Below are 20,753 nucleotides of genomic sequence, written 5' to 3'. Positions count from 1 at the left end.
TGGCCCTGAGTTAACATCTGTTGCCAATCTGCCTCTTTTCTTTTATCCCCTCTCTCCCCAAAGCCCCAGCACGTAGCTGTACATCCTAGTTGCAAGTCATTCTAGTTCTTCTATGTGGGACACTGGCACAGCATGGCCTGATGAGCAGGGCCAGGTCTGCGTCCAGAATCCAAAGTGGTGAACCCTGGGCTGGTGAAGCGAGGTGCGTGAACTTAACCACTCGGCCATGGGACCAGCCCCTTAAAGTATTTTTAAATACATATATAGATAGATAGACAGATGTCCCACTCTGCTTTTTAAACACCATCCAACAGTTTCCCACTGCCCTTAGAACAAAATACAAGCTCCTACCGTGGCTGGCAAAGGGCTCCTGCCCACCTTTCCACTTGCCCCTGAGCTTATCACGCTGGAGCCCTGCTGGTCCTTTTGTCCTTGAACTGTCCAAGCCCTATTCTGTCCCAGGGCCCTTATGATGGCTATTTCCTCTGCCTAAAGTGTTCTTCAAATAGCTGGCTTCTTTTCTTTTTTTTAATAGCTTTATTGAGATATAGTTCACATACCATACAATTCACCCATTTTAAAGTATACAATTCAATGGTTTTTAGTATATGCACAGAGTTGTGCAACCATCACCATGATCAATTTTAGAACATTTTCATTATTGCAGAAAGAAACCCTGTACCCTCCCCACTACCCACCCCTCTCCCAACCACTCATCTACTTTCTGTCTCTATAGATTTACCTATTCTGGACATTTCCTGTAAATGGAATTATACACTACATGGCCTCTTGTGACTAGCTTCTTTCACTTAGCATAATGCTTTCAAGGTTCATCCCTTTTGTCCCAACCTTCATATCTCAGCTCAAATGTCATTTTCTCAGTGAGACCCTCTTTTACCACCTTGTCTAAAGTGGTCTCCTTTGAATCATTCTCAGCTGTATCTCCCTATTCCTTTCCTTTACAGCACTTATTACAACTTGTAATCATCTCATTTATTTGTGTCTGCTCTGCCACTAGAACGTAAGCTCTTTGAGGGCAGGGAACATGTCTGCCATGTTTACTGTCCTGCCACTCTTTTATGTTGTCATGTGGCAGCACTTAGCACAACGCCTGGTGCAAGGAATACCAAAGAACTGGTCAATGTTGAAGAGTGACTCAATGCCCCCTTTTCTTCCCTGCCCAGGACTACCATCCATACCTGCTCCTTTAACTTCTGAACCTTCATGTCCTGCCTCAGCCGTTCCAGTTGTTGGCTGGCATCTGTCAGCTCCTTCTGAGTCTGCAGCAGTGTCTCCAGGAGGGACATTCTCTCTTTCTCTGTTTCGAGCTGCATCTGTGGAGGGGCAGGAGGACAAGGGCTTGTTGGATCGGGGTTACCATGCTCACCCACTAGGCCACAAGCACATTCCAGCTGCTCTAGGGCTCTTCCAGTGAATGGGGTTGGGGCTGAGGGCAATGCGAAGCCTGGACCCACTGATTGAGAACCAGGAAGTACAAAGATTGCTGCTGGTTTGCATGCTGACAGGATGTGGTAAACGGCAGCCCTCCCTCAGGAAGTTTGACATACTGCCGGCCCTGCAGCTAATGGTGCTGATCACCCTGCTCACTGGTAGCAAAGCAGGCAGCTAGATTCCGTTCTGGAAGCCCCCCGCTGTACCACTCTTGGGAGTAGAAAAGGAAGTGGTCAAAGGTAGCGGGATCACAGGTTGGATGTGCAGCTCCAGTCCTCCCAGCCTCCCACCTGGCACAGGGCGCTCTCGGCCTCAGCCCGTTCTTCTTCCCTCTGCGTCCGGATGGCCTCGGTTTCTGCCTGCTGCTCCCTCAGCCTCATTTCCAGCTCCATTTTCTCCCTTTCTAGGCTCTCCAGAGCCTTATCTAGCTCCTGCTGGTGCCAAGAGCGCTCTTTCTCCTGGTCATATGAAGGAAACACAGTTAGAACCGAATGGGTGAGTAGAAGAGGCAGGAGGAGAGCTGGGTTAGAATAAGAAGTCTACTGTTCACCAGCTGTGTGATCTTGGATGTCTCTAAGCCTGTTTCCTCATCTGTAAAGGAGGGCTAATAATCCTTGCCTTACCAATCTCGCCAAATTTTATGAGAATCAAATGAGATTTATTAAAAAAAACTCAAATGAAATAATACATGTAAAAGTTCTTTCTCAAGTGCAATTTTCTCTAATATAAGCTATGAATATCTGGTATTTTAAAGCAACCACATCATGGCTAATGGTTGTAATAACGAACCGAGGCAGCAGACTGACTCTCTGCTGCCCACTCTTCTCTGCTGAGGGTGGTGGAGTTAGTCTTCTGAAAAGTCAGGCCAAGCCTAGCTATACTACACAGGCAAGTCTCCTGCATTATACAAGAGCATTAGGATGGGGCATCCTGGTCCTCCCAATGGTGGACCAAAGCCTTCCCTGATCTCCCAGACTAATGCAGCCCCCTACTAGGTTCTCAGGATAGCAGTGAAGGGCTTTGGAGCCAGGGCGCCTGGGTTACAGTCTTTAATCCAACACTACTGGTGTGACCTCAGTCAATTTCTAAACATCTTGGAGGTACTTGCTATACCTAATAACCTTGAAATTCATCTTATGGCTACGTGGGAAAAAGAACACAGAAGACAAAGGGTGGGGAGTCTGATAAGACATTCTCAACTTAAGCTGGACTTCCAAAGGGCTATACCAGGGTCAAGAAACTATGGCACACGGGCCAAATCTGGGCCCACCTCCTGTTGCTGTATGGCCTGTGAGCTACGAACGGTTTTTACATTTTTAATACTTGAAAAGAAGTCAAAAGAATAGTAGGATTTTGTGATATGTGAAAATTATACAAAATTCAAATTTCAGTGTCCACATACAATGTTGTATTGGAACAAGCCATGCTCATTTGTTGACTTTTGCACTACAGCAGCAATCTCTGTGGGACAGAGACTGTAGGGTCCACAAAGCACAGTATGTGACGCTTTACAAAAGAACTTGCTTATCCCTGGGCTAGAGTGCCCTCAGTTTAAGGGCAAACTTGAGAGAGAGAGGGAGAAGGAAAGGGGAAGAAAAAGGGAGAGAAAGAAAACAAAACAAAAAGCTCTACAGGAGGGAACAGCAAGGAAATTGGTCTCAGCCTTCACACCGGGCAAAAAAAAATCTCCCTTGAGAATTCATAACCATAAGCTGGTCTTCATGTGAGTTCAGGGCCTGAATGCGGCCCAAAAAAACTTTACAAATTTTATTTTAAAGTCGTCCTCAGGGCCGGCCCTGTGGCCGAGTGGTTGAGTTCGCGCATTCCGCTTTGGTGGCCCAGGGTTTCGCCAGTTCGGATCCTGGGCACGTACGTGGCACCGCTCATCAAGCCATGCTGAGGTGGTGTCCCACAGGCCACAACTAGGACCCACAACTAACAGTATACAACTGTGTACTGGGGGGCTTTTGGGAGAAGAAGGAAAAATAAAATCTTTAAAAAATAAAAACAAACAAATAAAGTGGTCCTGGGATGCTGGTCTTTCAGCTTTCTGACAGAAGCAAAAGCAAATTCTCTGAAGAAAAACTCCTTCGTCTCAGACCTAAAAGGATTCCCACAGAAAAGTTTCCAAAGAACATGAGCTCATAGTCAAGTATCAAAAAACACACAGGGATCAAGGCCATGAGTAAGAGCCAATGGAAACAACATATAATGAAGTCGGGCCAAAAAAGATTTTAGTTATTGGAAATTATTAGACAGCATAAAAGCATGTTTTGTATGTTTAAAGAATAAAAGAGGGGAATGAAAATATAAATTAGGGAAAAGAGATTAAAAACCAACCAAGAAGATTTGAAAAAATAACTGACTGGAAGGCCTAGAAATAAAAAGTTAATAAATGAAATTTAAAACTTGGTGAATAGACTATATAACAGATTAAACACAGCCAAAAAGGGAAATTCGTGAATAGAAGAGAGATCTGAAAAAAATCATCCAGAACACAGTATAGAAAGAGAAAAGTCAACATGGAAAATATAAGAGTTAAGATACATGGAGCATAGAGTAAGAAGGTCTGACATATACTTATTCAGAGTCTTCTCAATACCAACCACAGAATAATCAATTTGCTGAGAGAAAATACCTGTCACCCTAGAAATTTATACCTTAATTTTATGTCCAGTCAAACTATCTTTCAAGAATAAAAGTAAAATAGAAATATTTTCAGACAACTACCAACAGACCCTCAAAGGAAGGAAAATAAATCCAAATAGAAAGTCTGATATGCGAGATGGAACAGTGAGCAAAAAAATTTGTAAATTTGTCAGTGTATCTAAACAAATATTGACTGCATAAAACAATAATCAAAATTCATAATTTATGCTGCTAAGAAACTAGTTATAACTAAACACATTGAATAAAATAGTATATAAGTCAGGAGGAATGAATGCAGGTAAATGTTCTGAGGTTCTTGCATCATTCAAGAAAAGGGTAAATATACTCATGAACTTGAGATTTTATTAAGTATGTACTTCAAAATGTTAAAGGAAATAATTGAAAATAAAAAAAACAGAGTACATATCATCCAAAGTGATAGAAAAAAAGAGGTGAGAAAAGAATACAACTTAGGGGCTGGCCCCGTGGCCGAGTGGTTAAGTTTGCGCGCTCCGCTGCAGGCGGCCCAGTGTTTCGTTGGTTTGAATCCTGGGCGCGGACATGGCACTGCTCATCTAAACCACGCTGAGGCAGCGTCCCACATGCCACAACTAGAGGGACCCACAATGAAGAATATACAACTGTGTACTGGGGGGCTTTTGGGAGAAAAAGGAAAAAATAAAATCTTTAAAAAAAAAAAATACAACTTAATCATCCAATTAACTCTCTAAAAGAAGTTAAGAAAGGTGATCTTCCCTCCCTAAAAGACATAGAAAGGGACAAATAGCATAAGATGGTGGAAATAAATCCAAATACACCTATAATCACAATAAAAGCAAATGGACTAAGTTATTTAAGTAAAAGACAAAAGAAACAATTCTGAATTGGGCAAGAATGGGTCCAAGGCATTCCTCTGCTCCCTTGACATCCTGGGGCCAGTTTTAACAATCCTAAATCTCAGGATCCACTCTTAATTCTCTGTACATACTGAAACAACAACAATAATAAGAGCTAACACAAATATAGAGCTTACTATACACCAGGAACTGTTCTCAGTGTTTTTCATATATTAATTCACTTACTAGATAGAAGCTGGATTTTGCACCTTGTGACCGGGCTAGTCCTGTTCAGATTTCACTCTTTCTTATAAGCAGCAATACCTGGACCAGGAGTCAGCAGGGGGAGCATTCACTAAAGGGAGGCCATGTCTGTCTCTCCCATCCCCAGCCACATCCATCACTACATACCCATTTCTCCTGGAGTTGGTTCACTTCCTCTTCATGGGCTGACTTCTGTCGCTGCAGGGCAGTCTGTCCCTCTTGCTCAGCTTGGGCCAGCTGTCTGGCTGCTGTATCCCGCTCCTGCTCTGCCTGGCTCCGTTCAGTGTCCAGTTCCAACTTTAGGCACCTCACTTCCCCTAAGATGCCAGGGACAGGATCTGGTCTCTGAGCCTCTGCCCTCCTCCTTTCACCCCTCTCCCTGGACTTCATGAGCAACGCCCATGTCAGAGGCCCTGGCTGGAGAAGGACCTCTAACAGTTTCCCACTGCCTTCCTTGCTTTCAACATCCCCATGGAATGAGTGTGCCCCATCCCAGTTGGGTTCTCACCTTGGATTACTTCCTTGGCTTGAGTGACAGTTTGAAGCTGAACCTCCAGCTGCCCCTTGGTGACCTCTATCAGAGAATTTTGTTGTTGGGCCTCAAACAGACTGTTCTCCAGTAGCTCCTTGGCTGAGCTGTCAGGTTCAGGAATCAGGAAGAGTTCTTACCCATCAAGCCCCTTGCCCTTCATTAAGAGGAGTTGGGTTCTAAGTACTGGCTACCTGGAGAAGTTAGGCGGGCAATTACAAATTCATAACTCATTTAGAACCCATATACTTAGGGCAGGGAACTTAGCTTGGCTGTGCCTTGCCTTGAAAAGCTCTCTCTGCCCTTGGCTGAACTGGGTTGGGCCTTACCTGAGCCCCAGCAGTTGTTCAGAGAGGTCCTGCCGGTCCCGCTCCACAGCCTGCAGCCGCACCTCTAGGGCCGCCCTCTCCCGGACTAGGGCCTCCTTCTCCTGGACTGCCCGGGCAAGCACTTCTTCCTGTCGCTTTGCCTCCTGATGCAGCTGCTCCAGCTGAGCTGAGGCTGCCTCCTGCTGGTGACGTGCCTGAGGGAAGGAAATTAGTGAGACAGAGCAGAGGCAGGGGCCCCCCAGGGCTGCTATCCCAGGTTAGGGCCACTGGCTCACATCTAATTCAAACTAGGGGGTGTGAAGCAGTGGGGAATCAGTAAAGGATTCTTATAGGAAGTCTTTTAAAAAATTGGGAGATAGGGGCCGGCCCAGTGGCGCAGTGGTTAAGTTCGCACATTCCGCTTCTCAGCGGCCCGGGGTTTGCTGGTTCAGATCCCGGGTGCGGACATGGCGCTGCTTGGCACTCCATGCTGTGGTAGGTGTCCCACATATAAAGTAAGGAAAATGGGCACGGATGTTAGCTCAGGGCCAGTCTTCCTCAAAAAAAAAAAAAAAAAGGGAGATATACCCCAAATTAGTAACACAGGTCATTCCTAGGAAGTAATACTTTTTCACTTTCCGAAACATTTCTATAGTGTTTTAATTTTTTACAATGAGCATATATTATACCTTAATGTGATGGTATCAGTTTTGTCTTCTCACCTCACTAAGTTTCTCTTGAATTTCTTCCTTCTCTTCTTGGATGCTCCTGAGATCTGCCTGCAGCTCAGCCTTGGTCTCCTCTGCTTTCTGCAGCTGAGCCTCCAGGTGAGTGCTCTTGTCCCAAAGGGCTTCCCTGCTCCTCTCCGCCTCTGCCAGGCCCACCTGCAAAGCACTTCTTGCCTGCTCTGCTGCCTCCATTCTGCTGCACACAGACTGGTTCTCTTGTTCTAACTACTGGCCAAAAAGAGAAGGGCATCAAAGATAAATGTTACAGTTTAGAGATCAAATGCTGAGACAGAAATCCAAGTGAGATATGAACTGACTCTCCAAAGATGAACACAAGAGTGCCTATAAGAGAGGGGACTATGCATTCATTTGGTTTAGTGGCTATATTCCAGGTACTAGATGGGTTGATGCTGGGGATAGAGATAAAAAAGGCAAAATCCTACTCTCAAAGAATTCAAAATAAGGGAACACAGAACATGTCTGGGGCTCAGGAGAACAGGGTAGTGAAGAAGCTTGTTAAATTTGCAAACTATAGAGGAGATTCTTTGACACCTAGGCTCTTCAGAGATCTTTTTCTGGTGACTGCTGTTATCTCATGCAACAGGACTGGAAACTGAATCTTCCTTCCAGAGGACACAGGCGTCCTTCTTTGCCCTGGTGATTTTACCCTAAAGCCCAAAGGTGGTTCTGCTGTGGGTATCAGAGCAGACTATTTTTAATGGCTATGCCCAGTTTTTATAGTCTTTGCTCTCCTCTGCACTATAAATGTTCCTTTTGCTCATTTCAGGACTACATTTGAGAGTTTATCTGTCTTGGGCATTTAAGGACTCTTCTCTGTCATGGGTGTCAGCTTTGTCTGTCACTGGCTTGCCCTTGGTCAGAGCCCAGCCCTACCCTGTGGATCAGAGCAATCTTTGCTCACCTGGAGAAGCTGCTGGCTCAGCCCAACTTTGTCTAAGGCCAAAGCCTCATTTAAGGCACTGAGCTTGACAGTGGCAGCCCGAAGATCAGCTACCTCAGCCTTCAGGCTGTTCTCAGAACTCGACAGATCTGCAATGGACTGTTCTGCCTAAAAACAAAGAGGGTTGAAGGGTTTCCTATTTCCAGTTTTCCTGCAACATGAACAGCTCACATCCCCAAAATCTGCTGCTTTCTTTGTAAAGAGATCAGTTAACACTCCATTCTCTCCCTTGCATTCTAAACAAGTTTTCCCTTCATTCATTCATTCATTCATTCATTCATTGAGAAGTAAGAGAGGAGCTAACAGAGAGTGTAAACAATACAACTGTAATGATACCATAGACAATGTAAGCACAAAGTGCTTTCTTTCTCTGGGAACTCAGAGAAAGCACTAATTCAGTTTGGGAGAATCAAAAATACCTGGTAGAAGAGTTGACAATTAAGTTGGGTACTGAGAGATAAGAAACAGTTTGCGGTTAAAGCAGGAGGAGAGAAGCAGTCCAGGCAAAGGGAAAAGTACATGCAAAGAATTAGAGCCATGAAAGGACGTGGTAAAACTGAGGATGCAATTAGTGCTGGACGGCTGGAGTAAACGTACATGAGGACAGGGATTTGGAGTCAAGAGGAGGCTAGAAACAGTTTGGGGCAGATGGCAAAAGGCTTTGAATGCAGCACCAAGGAGCTGGGAAGCCACTGAATGGTTTTAAGAAAGAGACTGGCATAATCAGATTTATATTTTAGAAAACCATTCTAATTCCAATATAGAGGGCATGTTGGGAGGGAGAGAACCCAGAAGCAGAGACTAGTAATTGAGGCAACAAATATGAGGAGTTGGCTTGCAAGGTGAAGAATGAGGCAGGCTGCATGCCCTTTTACGGAAACACAACTTCCTAAGCCACCCACCCCACCCAGCCAGTGGGGGGCAGGCCTGCGCACCCTGGCCAGCGCTGCGGTCACTTCTGTTTGCTCTTGCCTCAGCAACTCCCCTTCCAGGCGACTGGACTCCAGGGCTTCCCGAAGAGTGATCAGCTCACTGAGTGATTCTGATTGTCTGGCTTCCAGGCCCGCCAGCGTCTCCTGACTAAGATGGGAAGGAAAAGGGGCTAGAGAAGTCTTAGGGAGTGGCCACACCCAAAAGGTAACAGGAATATAATTACCTTTGCTATGCAAAAGAACGAAGAAGGTCTCTAAAAACTCATCAGGAAAGATCTCCAAGACATAGTAAGTGAGAAAAGCAAGGTGTAGAACGGTATATGCCGTGTAAGACCTTTTATGCAAGAAATTGGGGGGAATAAGAATATATGCATACATTTGCATAAAGCAGCACTGGAAAGATAAACAAGAAATTAATTTAAATGGTTATGAACAGAAGGAAGGGAAATGGGATGGATGAAGCAGAGGGGAGTAAGACTTTGTGTATATCTTTTTAAATAGTTTTGACTTTCAAATCATATAAATATTGGTAAATGTATTATCGATTCAAACAAATTAAATTTAAAAACATATAATTATCTTTGTGGATTGTCTGTTCTTCTCCTTGGTACAGGGGAGACTATTCCTTGCACAAGTCATGAACCTTACAGCAAGATTCCATTATCTGTGCCTACTAGGTGCAAGGAGCCAGGGCACAGGAGAGGGGGATATGCCAAAGTTGAAGACACAGTCCCCGCTTCCAGTTACTGAAGACCTACCATATGCCAGGCTGTGTGCTGGCATTTTGTAAAACACTGCTCTGATCTTCCCAATCACCCTTCAAGGTAAATATTATGACCCCCATTTTACAAATAAAGTAATCTGACCAAGTGGCAGAGCCATAATTTAAACCAAGGTTTTGCCCAGCTCTAAAGTCCTTGCTTTATCTGACATCATATAGGGGAATTAACAGATTAGCTGAGTCCTTTTACTCTGAAATTCTCTTTCTTGGCCAGCTCACTTCCCATTATTTCCCAGGGTAAGTCCTACCCTTTAGCCAGCCCAGACTACTCTGAACGTGCCATGAACCTCCCTGCCTCCTTTTCTTTGCTAATCTGTTCCTTTAGCCCTTCTCCCACTCTGTACCATCAAAACACGTCAAGGCCCAGCTCAAAGGCTACCCTCTCCTCCCTGAAGCTTTCAATATTAACTATAACTCCCACGCTCCTAAAGGACCTGGCTTGAAGCTCTATTTAGCTCATACCTCTTCTGGCCTCACGCTACAGTTAGTTTACTTGTCTGTCTTTCCCATCAGTCTGCAAACTGCTTGAGATTAGGGCCTATGTCTTATTTATTTCTGCATCCCCCACAGTGCCTCATCCCTCGTGAGTGCTCAGCAAAGCCTGGATGAACTTTCTGTCTTCCTCCTTCTGCAGAGGAAAGAGAAGTAAGCTAATGTGAATACACTGCATGCCAGGCTTCAATTTACTCCACTTTCTAGGAGAGGGTAGTCAGGGAGGAGGGTGTGGAATTGAAGGGAAGATCAAGCCCCAGTGAGGAGGGGACTGGTCACACTTACAGGCGCTCCCTCTCACGGACAGCCAGGTGAAGCTCCTCCTGCTGCTCCTCCTTCTCACCCTGAGCAGAGTCCCCCTGCAGCTGCAGCTCCACGTTGGTCCTTCGCAATCGCCATGCCTCCTGTTCCAGAACCTCCAGCTGCTGCTGCAGCTCTTCCCTGGTCTTCTGCAGGAGCTCTCGCTCCCTGGAAGGAGGAGACCAGAGATGAGCAGAAACCTTTAAACCTAAAATCCTTCCTTGAAACAGATATCACGGAGTCAAAGGAGAGAGGTGTCTGTTTCCTTTAACATCTCATCTTCGCTTTTGAGCAGGAAACTGTTTTTTATCATCACAAAGACCCAAAACAGAGTGAGCAGGAACAAGCAGAACACAAAACAAGGCAGCTCTAAGCAGCCCTGGGTCTCAAGGAGAGTAGGGTCAGCCAATGAGAAATGAGAAACATGATGCGAGTGGGTAAATGGGCAGATGAGGACTGAGCCCAGGGAGGAAGGCGGGCATGAACAGCCCCCTGCTCACTTGCTGAGAGAGTCCACCTCTCCCTGGAGGTCCACGGTCTGCCCTGCCAGAGTGTCCCGCTCTCCAGTGAGCTTCTGTAGCCGCTGTCTCAAGGCCTCACCCTCTTCCTCCCACTGATTGTGTTGCTGCTGTAAGAAGCTCACAGCTTCCTGACAGCCTGAAAGCTGCTGCCTTAGGTCCTGCAGAGGGAGGGTAAGAGAAGTGAGATGGTGAACAAGAGGGCAGGGCAAAGGAGAGACGTAAGAGCCTGAAAGTAGGGCTTGGCAAGGGGTAAGGGGTTGGTGCAAAAACAGTAAGCTAAGAATAGAGATGTAACCAGTCAAGAAGACAGAGGACCAGAGATTACTGGGCTTCTGCGGCTCCCAGAGTCTTAGAGCTCATCATCATCAAATGTACAGCAGTTGGGAGGGATGGTAAGTGTGGTTGGGACCCTGAGAACAGGGGAACACTTACCCATACTCCCCCAGGGCTCTGGTTGCCAGTCTTTGCATGGTGATATGCAAAGACTGCATGCAAAGGGAAGTGTGCCACTGGCACAGGGAATGTGCCAGTTACCCACAAGTACAACTGGGCAGCACAGATTCTAATGGGCACTTTGGGGTGCTGATAAAACCCCTCATGACTAGTTCACCAAAGTGAAAGAGGCAGTCAAGGCTAGGAGGGTACCTGGGGCACAAATCAGTCTAGATACCCACCCTCGTGGCTGAGGAGAAATGCTGGGGTTCGCACCTGCACAGCCTGGCGTCTCCGAGTCAGCACTGAACGCACCAGAGTAAGAGCCTTGTCTGGGTCCCGGGAGTCAAACTGGGAGGAGAAGCCACTAGAGTCCAGCTCCAAGGAGTTCTCATGACCAGAGCCTTGGGCCATATTGTCCCCTTCTTCCACCATGGCCTGAAACCCAACACAGCAGGGTCACCACCCTACTGACCAAGGCCTAGAGTCCATACAGAGGACTTACACTACAGCCTGGACAAACCTGATGTTTTCCTTTTCAGGCACTCTCCCTGGGGGTGGGAAGAGCATATCTAAGAGCAAAAAAGGTTAGTTCCTGCAAGTCTTCACCTTTGGCCACGCAAACTTAGAACCAGCAACAAGGCTAGAGCACCCCCTGAGGTAACAATAAATGAAGAAATGAAGGAAGAATAGGCTATTGAGGTAACAAACACCAGAATCCAGCCACAGGCCTGAGAATTGCAGCTGACAATAAGAAAGAGGGCCTGTCCCAGCAGGCGGTGCTAGCACATGAATGCCTAGCTACTGCTTAGGGTTCCAGCCATGAAATACACTCAGAGAACTCATCCTCACCAGACCCTAAGCTCAAACACCTCAGACAGTGGAAATCTAGGCATGACTGAGGACACGGAGGCCTCAGGAGAGGAGTGAGGCATACCCTGGTTACCATGACCAGGAGGCTTACCAGTACCTGGGTTATATCCTTGATCACCTGCTGTAAAGACAGCTTCTCCTCTTGGGCATTCCTACTAAGAGATGCCTCATGTTCCATTAATTCTGCATGATTTGTCTCCTGAACAGGGAACAAAATAGAGTCTGTGAGCCAAACTCAGAAGAGAATTTATCACTCCAGCCCCCAAATCAACCAGAGTCTCATTCTGTCTATTCTGTCAACCACACTTTTTTCCTTGACCACATGTGTATGCTAATATTGTTCTAGCACTCTGAAGACAAGGCGATAGGGTGATTAAGAGTTCCAATGAAAATGATTAAGAGCTCCAAATTAGACTGCCTAGATTGGAGTTTTTGCTCTATCACTTACTATCTTGGTAACCTTAGGCAACTGCTTCTTTGAGCTTCTTTCTCTTTAAAATAGGAATTAACAGCAACTACTTCACAGGTTTGTTTTGAGGCTTAACTGAAAAAAATGCACGTAAATTACTCCACAGTAGTGTCTGGCACAAAGTATATGCTCAATAAATGTGAGCTGTCATTGGATGGAGGATGGCTGCTGTCTTTGAAGAGCAAACTGATGCTTGAGACCTAAGGCTGAAGCAGGGAATCCTCTAGCCCCAAAGCTAGCAATAAACTCGAAGACTCAAGATTTCCCCTCTTCCTTCCTATCATGTTGTGTTAGTGAAGGCCTGAAGACACAGACCTGCTACTCTGCTTTATTTGGCCTATAAAAAATTTGAACCAACATTTATAAAGTGACCTTTTCATGAAAACCTGAATTTCTGGCTTCTCTTAAAAAGTTAACAAATGGGCCATACCCAGCCCGCATTCAAATATGGTAACAATGCACTGAAGTTGAACAGTGGATGCCTCCTCTAGATGAGCCATGTATGCTTCAGGGTCCTGCAGTCCCTCCTACCCTCATTAACAGTGACATCGACTGTCCCCCGCAGCACTGACAGCACTAGAAAACCAGAATTCTTAGAACCGAACCACTTCACTCATTTACATTATCTGGGTCCTGCAGACGTTTGAATTTGCAAATTCCTGACCAAAAGGAAACAAAAAGGCATAAACAAGTCCGGCTCCCAGCTATCCCAGCTTTGATGAGAAGACTAGGGGTATGAATGTGGATAGGGGTTCAGGATCCACCTAAAATCAGAGGTCTGAACATTCTTAGAAATGAATCAAATGTGGAATCAAGTCAGACACTCGAAAGTTCAAGCTTAGAGAGTCCCTGTGATAACAGCCCCAGCAAATGTTAAGCCAGTGACACCAACCTCACTCCTTCACAAGAAAGACTGTTCAACTACTGAACAGCTCTAGCTGCTAGCCAAACTCTACCACCCTGTGATGTCAGTCATTGACACTGGTTTTGCCCATCTAGAAAACATTAAACAAGCCAACTCTTTTCCCCAACGTCACTCCTTCAGATCTGTTCTCCAGGCTAACCACTGCCATACTCCTCAATTGTTTCCCACATGAGTATGTGTAGAATCTCTCTACACATCCCCTTCCTCATCTGCCAGTGTGCCTCTTAATGTGTGCCCCACTCTCTTTGGTAAGGACACACTGCATGTATATGCCATTGTAGTTTCCCCAGGAATATGGTAGGGAAAGTAGACCACTAATATTTATTGAATGAGTTAGTTAATTTTCAGATTCAGCCAAAATTTATTTTTCAGCTTTAGGGGATTTCACTGAGGAACATTTATCTTGTATCTTGTACTATCTGTCCATAAAGGACAAGGAACCTACAGGCCTATTCCCAACTCCTTTCCAGAACAAAGGATCATGTACCAGGATCTCCATTGTCTCTCTCAGAGCCTTTACCATCTTTTCATAATCTTCATTTTGCTTCTGAGACTGGATCAGCAGAGCAGAGAGCTCAGTCACCCTAAAGGGAAGAGCACAGCACTGTCACCTGGGCAGCACACTGATGTGGACATAGCTACTATGCAGCACACCCCAGCCCCAACACGGACACCCCCACTGCAGCCTCCCCAGAGTCCCTTGGGCACCCCCAGCCCCACTGCACTCCCTGAATACCACATGACACTATAGCCTTGAACTTGGGGGAAGCCAAAGCCACTCAGACACATGCAGGGATTTACCACATCTCAAGGCTGGAACACGTGTTTGGGGGCCCGAGAGCTGAAGGAAAGCCCTGGCCCAGGCCCTTCCAGGCCCCGCTTGATCTTGAAGTCAAGCACCCTGAAGCCAATAAGAATATCAGAATTGCCACATGGGATAGTCCCAAGGTCCCTCCAGCCCATGGTTCTGACTCTGACAGGGAAAAAGGAGAGGCAGTTTGGAGGAGATTATGGTCAACCTCCCTGATATTAACCTCAAAGTTCAGGGAAATCACCATACATCTTCATCACTTAACACTATATTCTGGAGTTCAATACTTGGTATTATATGAGGGGCTAAATAAATATTTCTTCATTCACTCAATTTCATTTCACAGTCTTAATAATTTTATTCTGTACCATCTCTAAGAGCCTTAACTCCCTGTATAGTCATTCATTTAATTATTGTATCATTCAATAAACATTTATTGAGTGTCTACTAGATGACAGGTGAAGTGCAAAGCACTGAGACACAGAACTGATTAGACATGGTCTCTTCCTTGTGCTTCTCAGTGCCTCCACCACCCAAACCAAGACAGGCTGCAATTTACATACACTACCAACAGGTGGAGACACAACCCTAGCCATGGGGTATAAAGGGAACTTTACCCTGAGATTTAAATGGGGCTTTTTGCTAATGTCCCTACCTTTCTTATGATCATTTAAAAAAAAAAAAAAAAATCCATTTTATTATAATCCAAAAAACAAAGAGCCTAACCAAAAAAAAAGGAAACTAAATAATCAACAAGATACAATGAGATCAATGCTGTAACATAGCAGGTCAAAAAACCACACTGGGGCATCGTAATTTAACAGGCTAGTGAGGTGAGAGGCAGCTTCATCGAAGAGGTGACATTTGAACTATGGCTTAAAGGATAAGGCAGAGAGAGAAGGGAGGGAGGCATTCCAATCCAAGGTCAGCATGTACAAAGACAGAGCTTGACTGTTCTGGGAATGGCAAGTAGTTTGGTGTTGACAGAGGACAGAGTCATAGCCAGCTCTGTAAGTCAACAGGAGAGAAACACCTGCAAGACAGTCTGAGGGTAGAGGGCAATGACATCGCCCCAACTGTGTCATTGGGTTTCAAACTAGACTCCCTTTGGCACATCTCCTTCCCCTCTCACGCTTGGAGGAACGCTCTTCACATCTCCTCCACCGGTCTCTAACTCCCTAAGGGAGGCAACTTGCCCTCAGTGAACCCTCCCTAGGACCCCAGCCCATCTCACCGATCCTGAAGCTCAGCCTTCTCCAGTTCCCCTTGACTCTTCAGCTGTATTAACTCCTGGCTCCTGTCATGGGCTTCCTTCTCCAGCTCCTGGGTCTTGGCTAGTAGCAGCAGCAGCTGGGCTGGCTCGCCCCCATCTAGTCTCCCAGATCCATCAGATTCCCGAGACTGTGCTCCCACGGTCAAACGCAGACAACAGGTCAACAGGGACCCTGAAAGCCTCACATGCTCAGCCTTCAGCTCAGTCAGATCTCTGAATATAAGCAAGGAAAGAGCAGGCTCCAACAGGGACTAGGGAAGGGAGCATGGAGATGAGGCCCAGCGAAGCCTGAGGAGCTGGTCTGGGAAAAAATCTGAATCCAACAATACCATCCCTCTCCACCAACTCTTCCACACACACCCCCAACCTTCTCCCTGTACCTGATCCCCCTTCTACAGCAGCCCACTGTCACATGTCTAGAATCGGTTGGGGCAAACCTCCTCCCTACTTATCCCCACACTAACCTGTCAGTGGCTGACTTCATTTCCAGGAAGTGGCGTCGGAAGGTCACCACCTCCCGCCATAAACTGAGAAGGCGACCGTGCTCCCCTTTTAGGTAGCCCTTGAAGAACTGTGTGTTCAGAAACCCAGGTCACATCAAAGGGCAGAGGACTACCTTTTGTTAACACAGGAGTCTTGGGTTCCTCCTGACTACTGGGGGAAGGGAAGGAGAGTTTTACAGGAGCTAGCTTACGAACAGGTGTCGATATTCAGGGTATGCTGAAGAGTTTGATAAAGTTAGCAGTGGAATTTAAGAGGTCAAAGGGCCTGGGGTATTAATTACATGACCTTCCTCTGAGCTAGATTGGAAAAGGATAAACAGTAGTTGCTCAACAAATGAGAGCTATTACCATTATTACCACAGACTTACAATGAGGATTAAATGACCTAGGATACGTAAATTACCTAGCATAGTACTTGGCACAGAGCAAAGGCTCAGGAAACATAGTTTCCTTTTAGCTGGGATCTGAAAACTCCCCAGGGTCCACATCTAGTCTTTCTTCCCCACTCAATTTCAATAGCTACCTCCTTAGCATCTAGACATGCAGACCTCCAGACAGGGAAGTCAGCAAGTGTTCAGATCCATCTAAAACCTAAGCTAGTCACTCATGTGGGAACAGAGTTACTTTGAGTGTCATGCCACCTGCCAGAAAACCTCAACTAGGCAGGTGAGGACAAAACTAAGCTGAAGGCTCGAGCAGGGCGAAGCCACCAGCATGAGTGGAAAGGATGGGCAGAGACGCTAACAACAGCCCAGTTTCCATTCAAGTCCTGAAGTTAACCCCTTCCGGCACTGACCAGGCAGTGCCCAGAGTGCACAACCCTCTTCTCACAGTTCCAGCCCCCTGTTCCTCCTACCTCCTGCTCCATCTGCCACTGGCTCTCCTTCCTCATGAGCTCATCCCGGGCCCGGCTCCAGTCTACTGTCAATTTTTCCACATCTTCCCGAAGGGCTTTATTTACCACGTCAGCTTTTTCCATGTGTAGCCGAAGCTGGGTGTTCACCTCTGCTAGACTCTCACACCTGCACTAGGGAGGGGTAGGAGCGAGAGCAAAATAAAGGTCTGATCCAAGCCTTGGACTTCTTGGAGTAAGATGACAACCACTGGAATTTTCCATTGCCAGGAACTGGAGGGCCAGGGCTGTAGTGCATGGTTCTAACCCTGTTAGCCCTGAGGACACAGGTTTCCCATCAGCCTTCTCCACCCACTGGCCAATCACCCAGGCCAGAGAATGCAGGGTCCATCACCTCTGTTGCTCTTCCTCCAAGCGGATTAGCAGCTGTTCTAGGTTTGGCTCCTCCACATTTTCCCACCTCGGAGGGACCGGTCCCTTAGCAAAACAGAGACAAACCTTACTCATCTTCAGAGAGAACATCACTCAGGCCAATCTTCTGATGCCCCCTTCTACAGCAGACCACTTTCTTTTTATGCTTTCTCTCCTTTCTTAGCAATATGACTCTTTCCTCAATCACCGCAACCTGAAAGCAAATCCACTTCATCCCTCTTCAAAAGTGAATCAGTGACCTCTCTTGAAAGATGGCATTTGTAGTGAAAAGAGCTTTCAACCTAAGAAACATAAGATATAGCTTCACTATTGGCCTTGACTTTTACACTCATTTTTGGACCTTAAGAAGTTACTTAACTTCCCAGAGCCACAGCCTTCAGCTGCAAAATGAAGGTGATCTCATTCCCCTCAGAAAGTCGCTTTGCAGAATAAGTGACAATTATTTGACAATGTCTAATGGTTCCTGGTCGATATAGAATGGTACTCAATCAGTTTTGGTTCTTTCCTTCCTCTGAGAGAACTTTTCTGAGGGGCTGTGAGAAGGTGCTGAGAGGGAGCTGGAACAAAGGCAAATGGGTTTTTCAAAGCCAGTTCTATCCAGCCAAGAGCACAAAGTCCTCTGCATCGAACAGGGGAGCAGCGATGCCTTTTAGGCGGCAAAGGCACACATCTCTCTAAGACAGATAAACACTGACACCTTCTGGAGGAAAAATGGATTTCTTCCCTCTGATTCCACACTGCTTCCAATCTGATTAAGTCTCCTGAAGCTGCGTTTTGCCCTTAGAGAGCCAAGAGTTGGTGTCTGACAGGCCAGGAATACCTAGGTCCAATGAAGGTATGTGTGATAAAGTTCTAAGGGGCTGAAGAAAGAGGCTTCTACCAAACACTGCCTCATCACCTCCCTCAGTCAGCAAATGAAACCTAACAAATATATTCACTGAGGCTCAGGGGGAGCACAGATCTCAGCCTCACTCACCCCAGTGGCTTCCAGCCGCTTCTCCAGCTCTTGGCACCAGGTCCGATACTGCAACACCTGAAGCAAACAAAGCAGGACATGGGCAATGGGCTGGTACAAACAGACCAAACCACAGGCCCCCAAGGATCTGGGGCAAACGCGCTGTGAACGGGGGACTGGGTGATTATAGTGAGGTAAGGCCACAGCATCTTATAGTTTCTATTTGGGTATTTAAACAATACTTTCTACATGCCTCGTGGATTGGAGAGGCAAGATCATGGGCTTTGGAACCAGAACTCCTAGGATCAGGTCCTAGCTCTACACTAGGGGGGCAAACTTAGACAATTAATTTAACCCTCGTGAAAGTACACATGGTATATATCTCATAGAGTAGTTGTGAGCATCAAAGGAGAGGCTGTCGGGACATTCCCACCACACGATTCTGCCTCCTGTGACCCTTATTCCACCTCAGCACCCAGCTCTAGGAGGTAGTCTTCTCTTTTCCCCTCCCTGAAGGGGCAGCTGCCTCACCTTGGCCTGCAGCTTCCTCACAAGGGTTGCTTGCCTCTGCTGGACCTCCTGGGAGTTCTTTAGCTTCCGCCAGGAGGCTGCCTGGTTCTCTGCCATCTGCTGCTGTAGCGCCAGCACTTGCTCCTCCAGCATGAGCTGCAGTGGCTGGGGCTTCATACTGTTCAGCCCAGAGCCTCTTTTCTCCATGGGTGCACCAGACGGTAAGCCCACAGGCCTCTATGCAGCCAGAGGCTATTCACTCCCAGGAGAGTCTCTAATCATTGCTGTGCCCCTTGGACCTCCTCTTGAGCTGGGGACCAAAGCACACAGTGGGGTTGAAAGTGCTGTCTAGATGACTCAAATTTATTCAGCACTCATTAAGTCTGGCAAAGCTGGGCTGGACAAAGCAAATAGGTTCCTTTATTATAGGACTCCTCAGAAACTTTAAAGTACTAAGACGGACCCTAATCTCTAAGGGGAGGCTATGATGAGCATCATTTCTCAAATGTATTAGACCATGAAACAAGCTCACAGGACTAGCGCTTTCTGGCAAGCCTTCTAGAACTCTGCATTAGACCAAGAGCTCCTGGTTTACCACTGTATCCCTGGAGCCTGGCACAGTGCCTAATACATATCTGTGCAATCAATCATTGAAGGTACTTTAGTCTAGCAGGAGAGATAGACACAATTACAATACAATGTGGTGTGTGCAATAACAGAGACATCCCAGGATAGTATGGGGAAACAAAGGAAGGGCATTTAACCCAACCCGGGGTGCTGTGAACTGTGTGAATCATCTTCATAGTCAATACTTGCTAGATGATTCTATGGGTCAGTTGCTTTAAGTGCTTTATACCCATTATGTCATTTTGTCATCATAAGAATACTGAAAGCTTCCAATGCCTTCCCATCACACCATAGTGTTATTATAACTTTTTATACATGAACGAGGAAACTGAGGCTTACAAAGGTTAAGCAATTTGTCCTAGTTCATTCAGTTGGCATTTGGTTGATTAGGAATTTGAATACAAGCAGGCTCTCTCTCACAAAGAAGTAGCAGGCATTTCAGATTTCAGGCAGGGTATCCGAAAGAGAGAGGGAAGAAGGAACCAGCTTCAGCAGGACGGAAACACTCCTCACCCACCAGGAGCTGGGCCAAAACAGGGTAACTGGCCACTCGCAGACAGGGGATGCCAGCCTAACCAGTGACCTTCAGAGATACCCAGGAGAGGGAGAGGCAGGTGGTCAAGAAAAATTTGGGGTGCTAGACCAAACTCTGCCTCTAATGGGCTCTGTGACCTTGGGCATGCCACTTCTCTTTCAATCTCCTCATCCAAAAATGAGGGCACCCAGCTATATGACCTCTGAATTTCTTAGGCCTCTAAAACACACAATAATCTGGGGGAGGTGGGGAGAAGTTCGAATTCTCCCATTTTATTAACCCCGAGACACCCACCAGCAGGGTTAAGGAATATCTGTTATTTCCAACTACCTATCAGGAAAATGGTATATTAGAGCTGCCCTCTTGGTGCAGCCAGGAGTACGTCAGTCTCATAATCTGAGGAAAATGGTATATACAGCAAATGCAGATCCAACATTCGCACATACAGTGGGGGTTTCAGAGATCCCAAATCTCTTTAATGCACCAAACTGTTGATCTCCTACCTACTGGCTCAAATATCACTTCCTATCATGTCCTCCCAGACACAGCCAGGAAGAACTAATCACACACACGCACACATACGTAATGTCTATGTTACCTTTTACCATTATTATTTGTCTATCTTCTCTACTAACCTGTGAGTTCCTCAAAGGCAGAGGCTGTCTAATTCATTTTGGTATTAGCAGGGTTGTCAATAATGCATAACAAAGAAATGCAAGTGGGCCTCACTCCTGGCAGATCTAAACCCTTGGCCAGAGGTTACAAATGTGGCCTGCTGGCTCTTTCCTTTCTTTTTCTTTTT

At 46.3% G+C, this 20,753-nt stretch overlaps 1 protein-coding gene across 15 annotated transcripts in view; it reads right to left on the bottom strand.

The window, feature by feature from the left end:
• CEP250 (centrosomal protein 250) overlaps positions 1-20,753 on the bottom strand; it is a 43,155-nt gene that overhangs the window by 16,516 nt on the left and 5,886 nt on the right. For 4 of the 15 annotated variants that reach the window (XM_070589152.1, XM_070589148.1, XM_070589149.1 and 1 more), the window contains exons 2-20: positions 18,811-19,099; positions 18,301-18,357; positions 17,287-17,369; positions 16,896-17,061; positions 16,001-16,107; positions 15,498-15,749; positions 13,940-14,036; positions 12,156-12,257; positions 11,462-11,623; positions 10,733-10,911; positions 10,218-10,400; positions 8,663-8,807; positions 7,689-7,835; positions 6,761-6,991; positions 6,060-6,253; positions 5,710-5,837; positions 5,349-5,518; positions 1,743-1,910; positions 1,200-1,334 (exon numbers count right to left, since the gene is read on the bottom strand). In XM_070589152.1, the coding sequence (XP_070445253.1) occupies positions 1,200-1,334; positions 1,743-1,910; positions 5,349-5,518; positions 5,710-5,837; positions 6,060-6,253; positions 6,761-6,991; positions 7,689-7,835; positions 8,663-8,807; positions 10,218-10,400; positions 10,733-10,911; positions 11,462-11,623; positions 12,156-12,257; positions 13,940-14,036; positions 15,498-15,749; positions 16,001-16,107; positions 16,896-17,061; positions 17,287-17,369; positions 18,301-18,357; positions 18,811-18,996 (2,892 nt within the window). In that variant the 5' untranslated portion in view covers positions 18,997-19,099. Of the gene's footprint in view, positions 1-1,199; positions 1,335-1,742; positions 1,911-5,348; positions 5,519-5,709; positions 5,838-6,059; positions 6,254-6,760; positions 6,995-7,688; positions 7,836-8,662; positions 8,808-10,217; positions 10,401-10,732; positions 10,912-11,461; positions 11,624-12,149; positions 12,258-13,939; positions 14,037-14,253; positions 14,354-15,497; positions 15,750-16,000; positions 16,108-16,895; positions 17,067-17,286; positions 17,606-18,300; positions 18,358-18,810; positions 19,100-20,753 lie in introns of those variants that run through there. The other 11 variants (XM_070589151.1, XM_070589145.1, XM_070589146.1 and 8 more) reach the window with 8 other exon arrangements.

This window comes from Equus przewalskii, chromosome 21 (genome assembly GCF_037783145.1).
Source record: "Equus przewalskii isolate Varuska chromosome 21, EquPr2, whole genome shotgun sequence".
NCBI classification, from domain to species: Eukaryota; Metazoa; Chordata; class Mammalia; order Perissodactyla; family Equidae; genus Equus; species Equus przewalskii.
The sequence above is the reverse complement of the archived record's forward strand: the minus strand, read 5'-3'. Positions and strand labels throughout refer to the sequence as shown.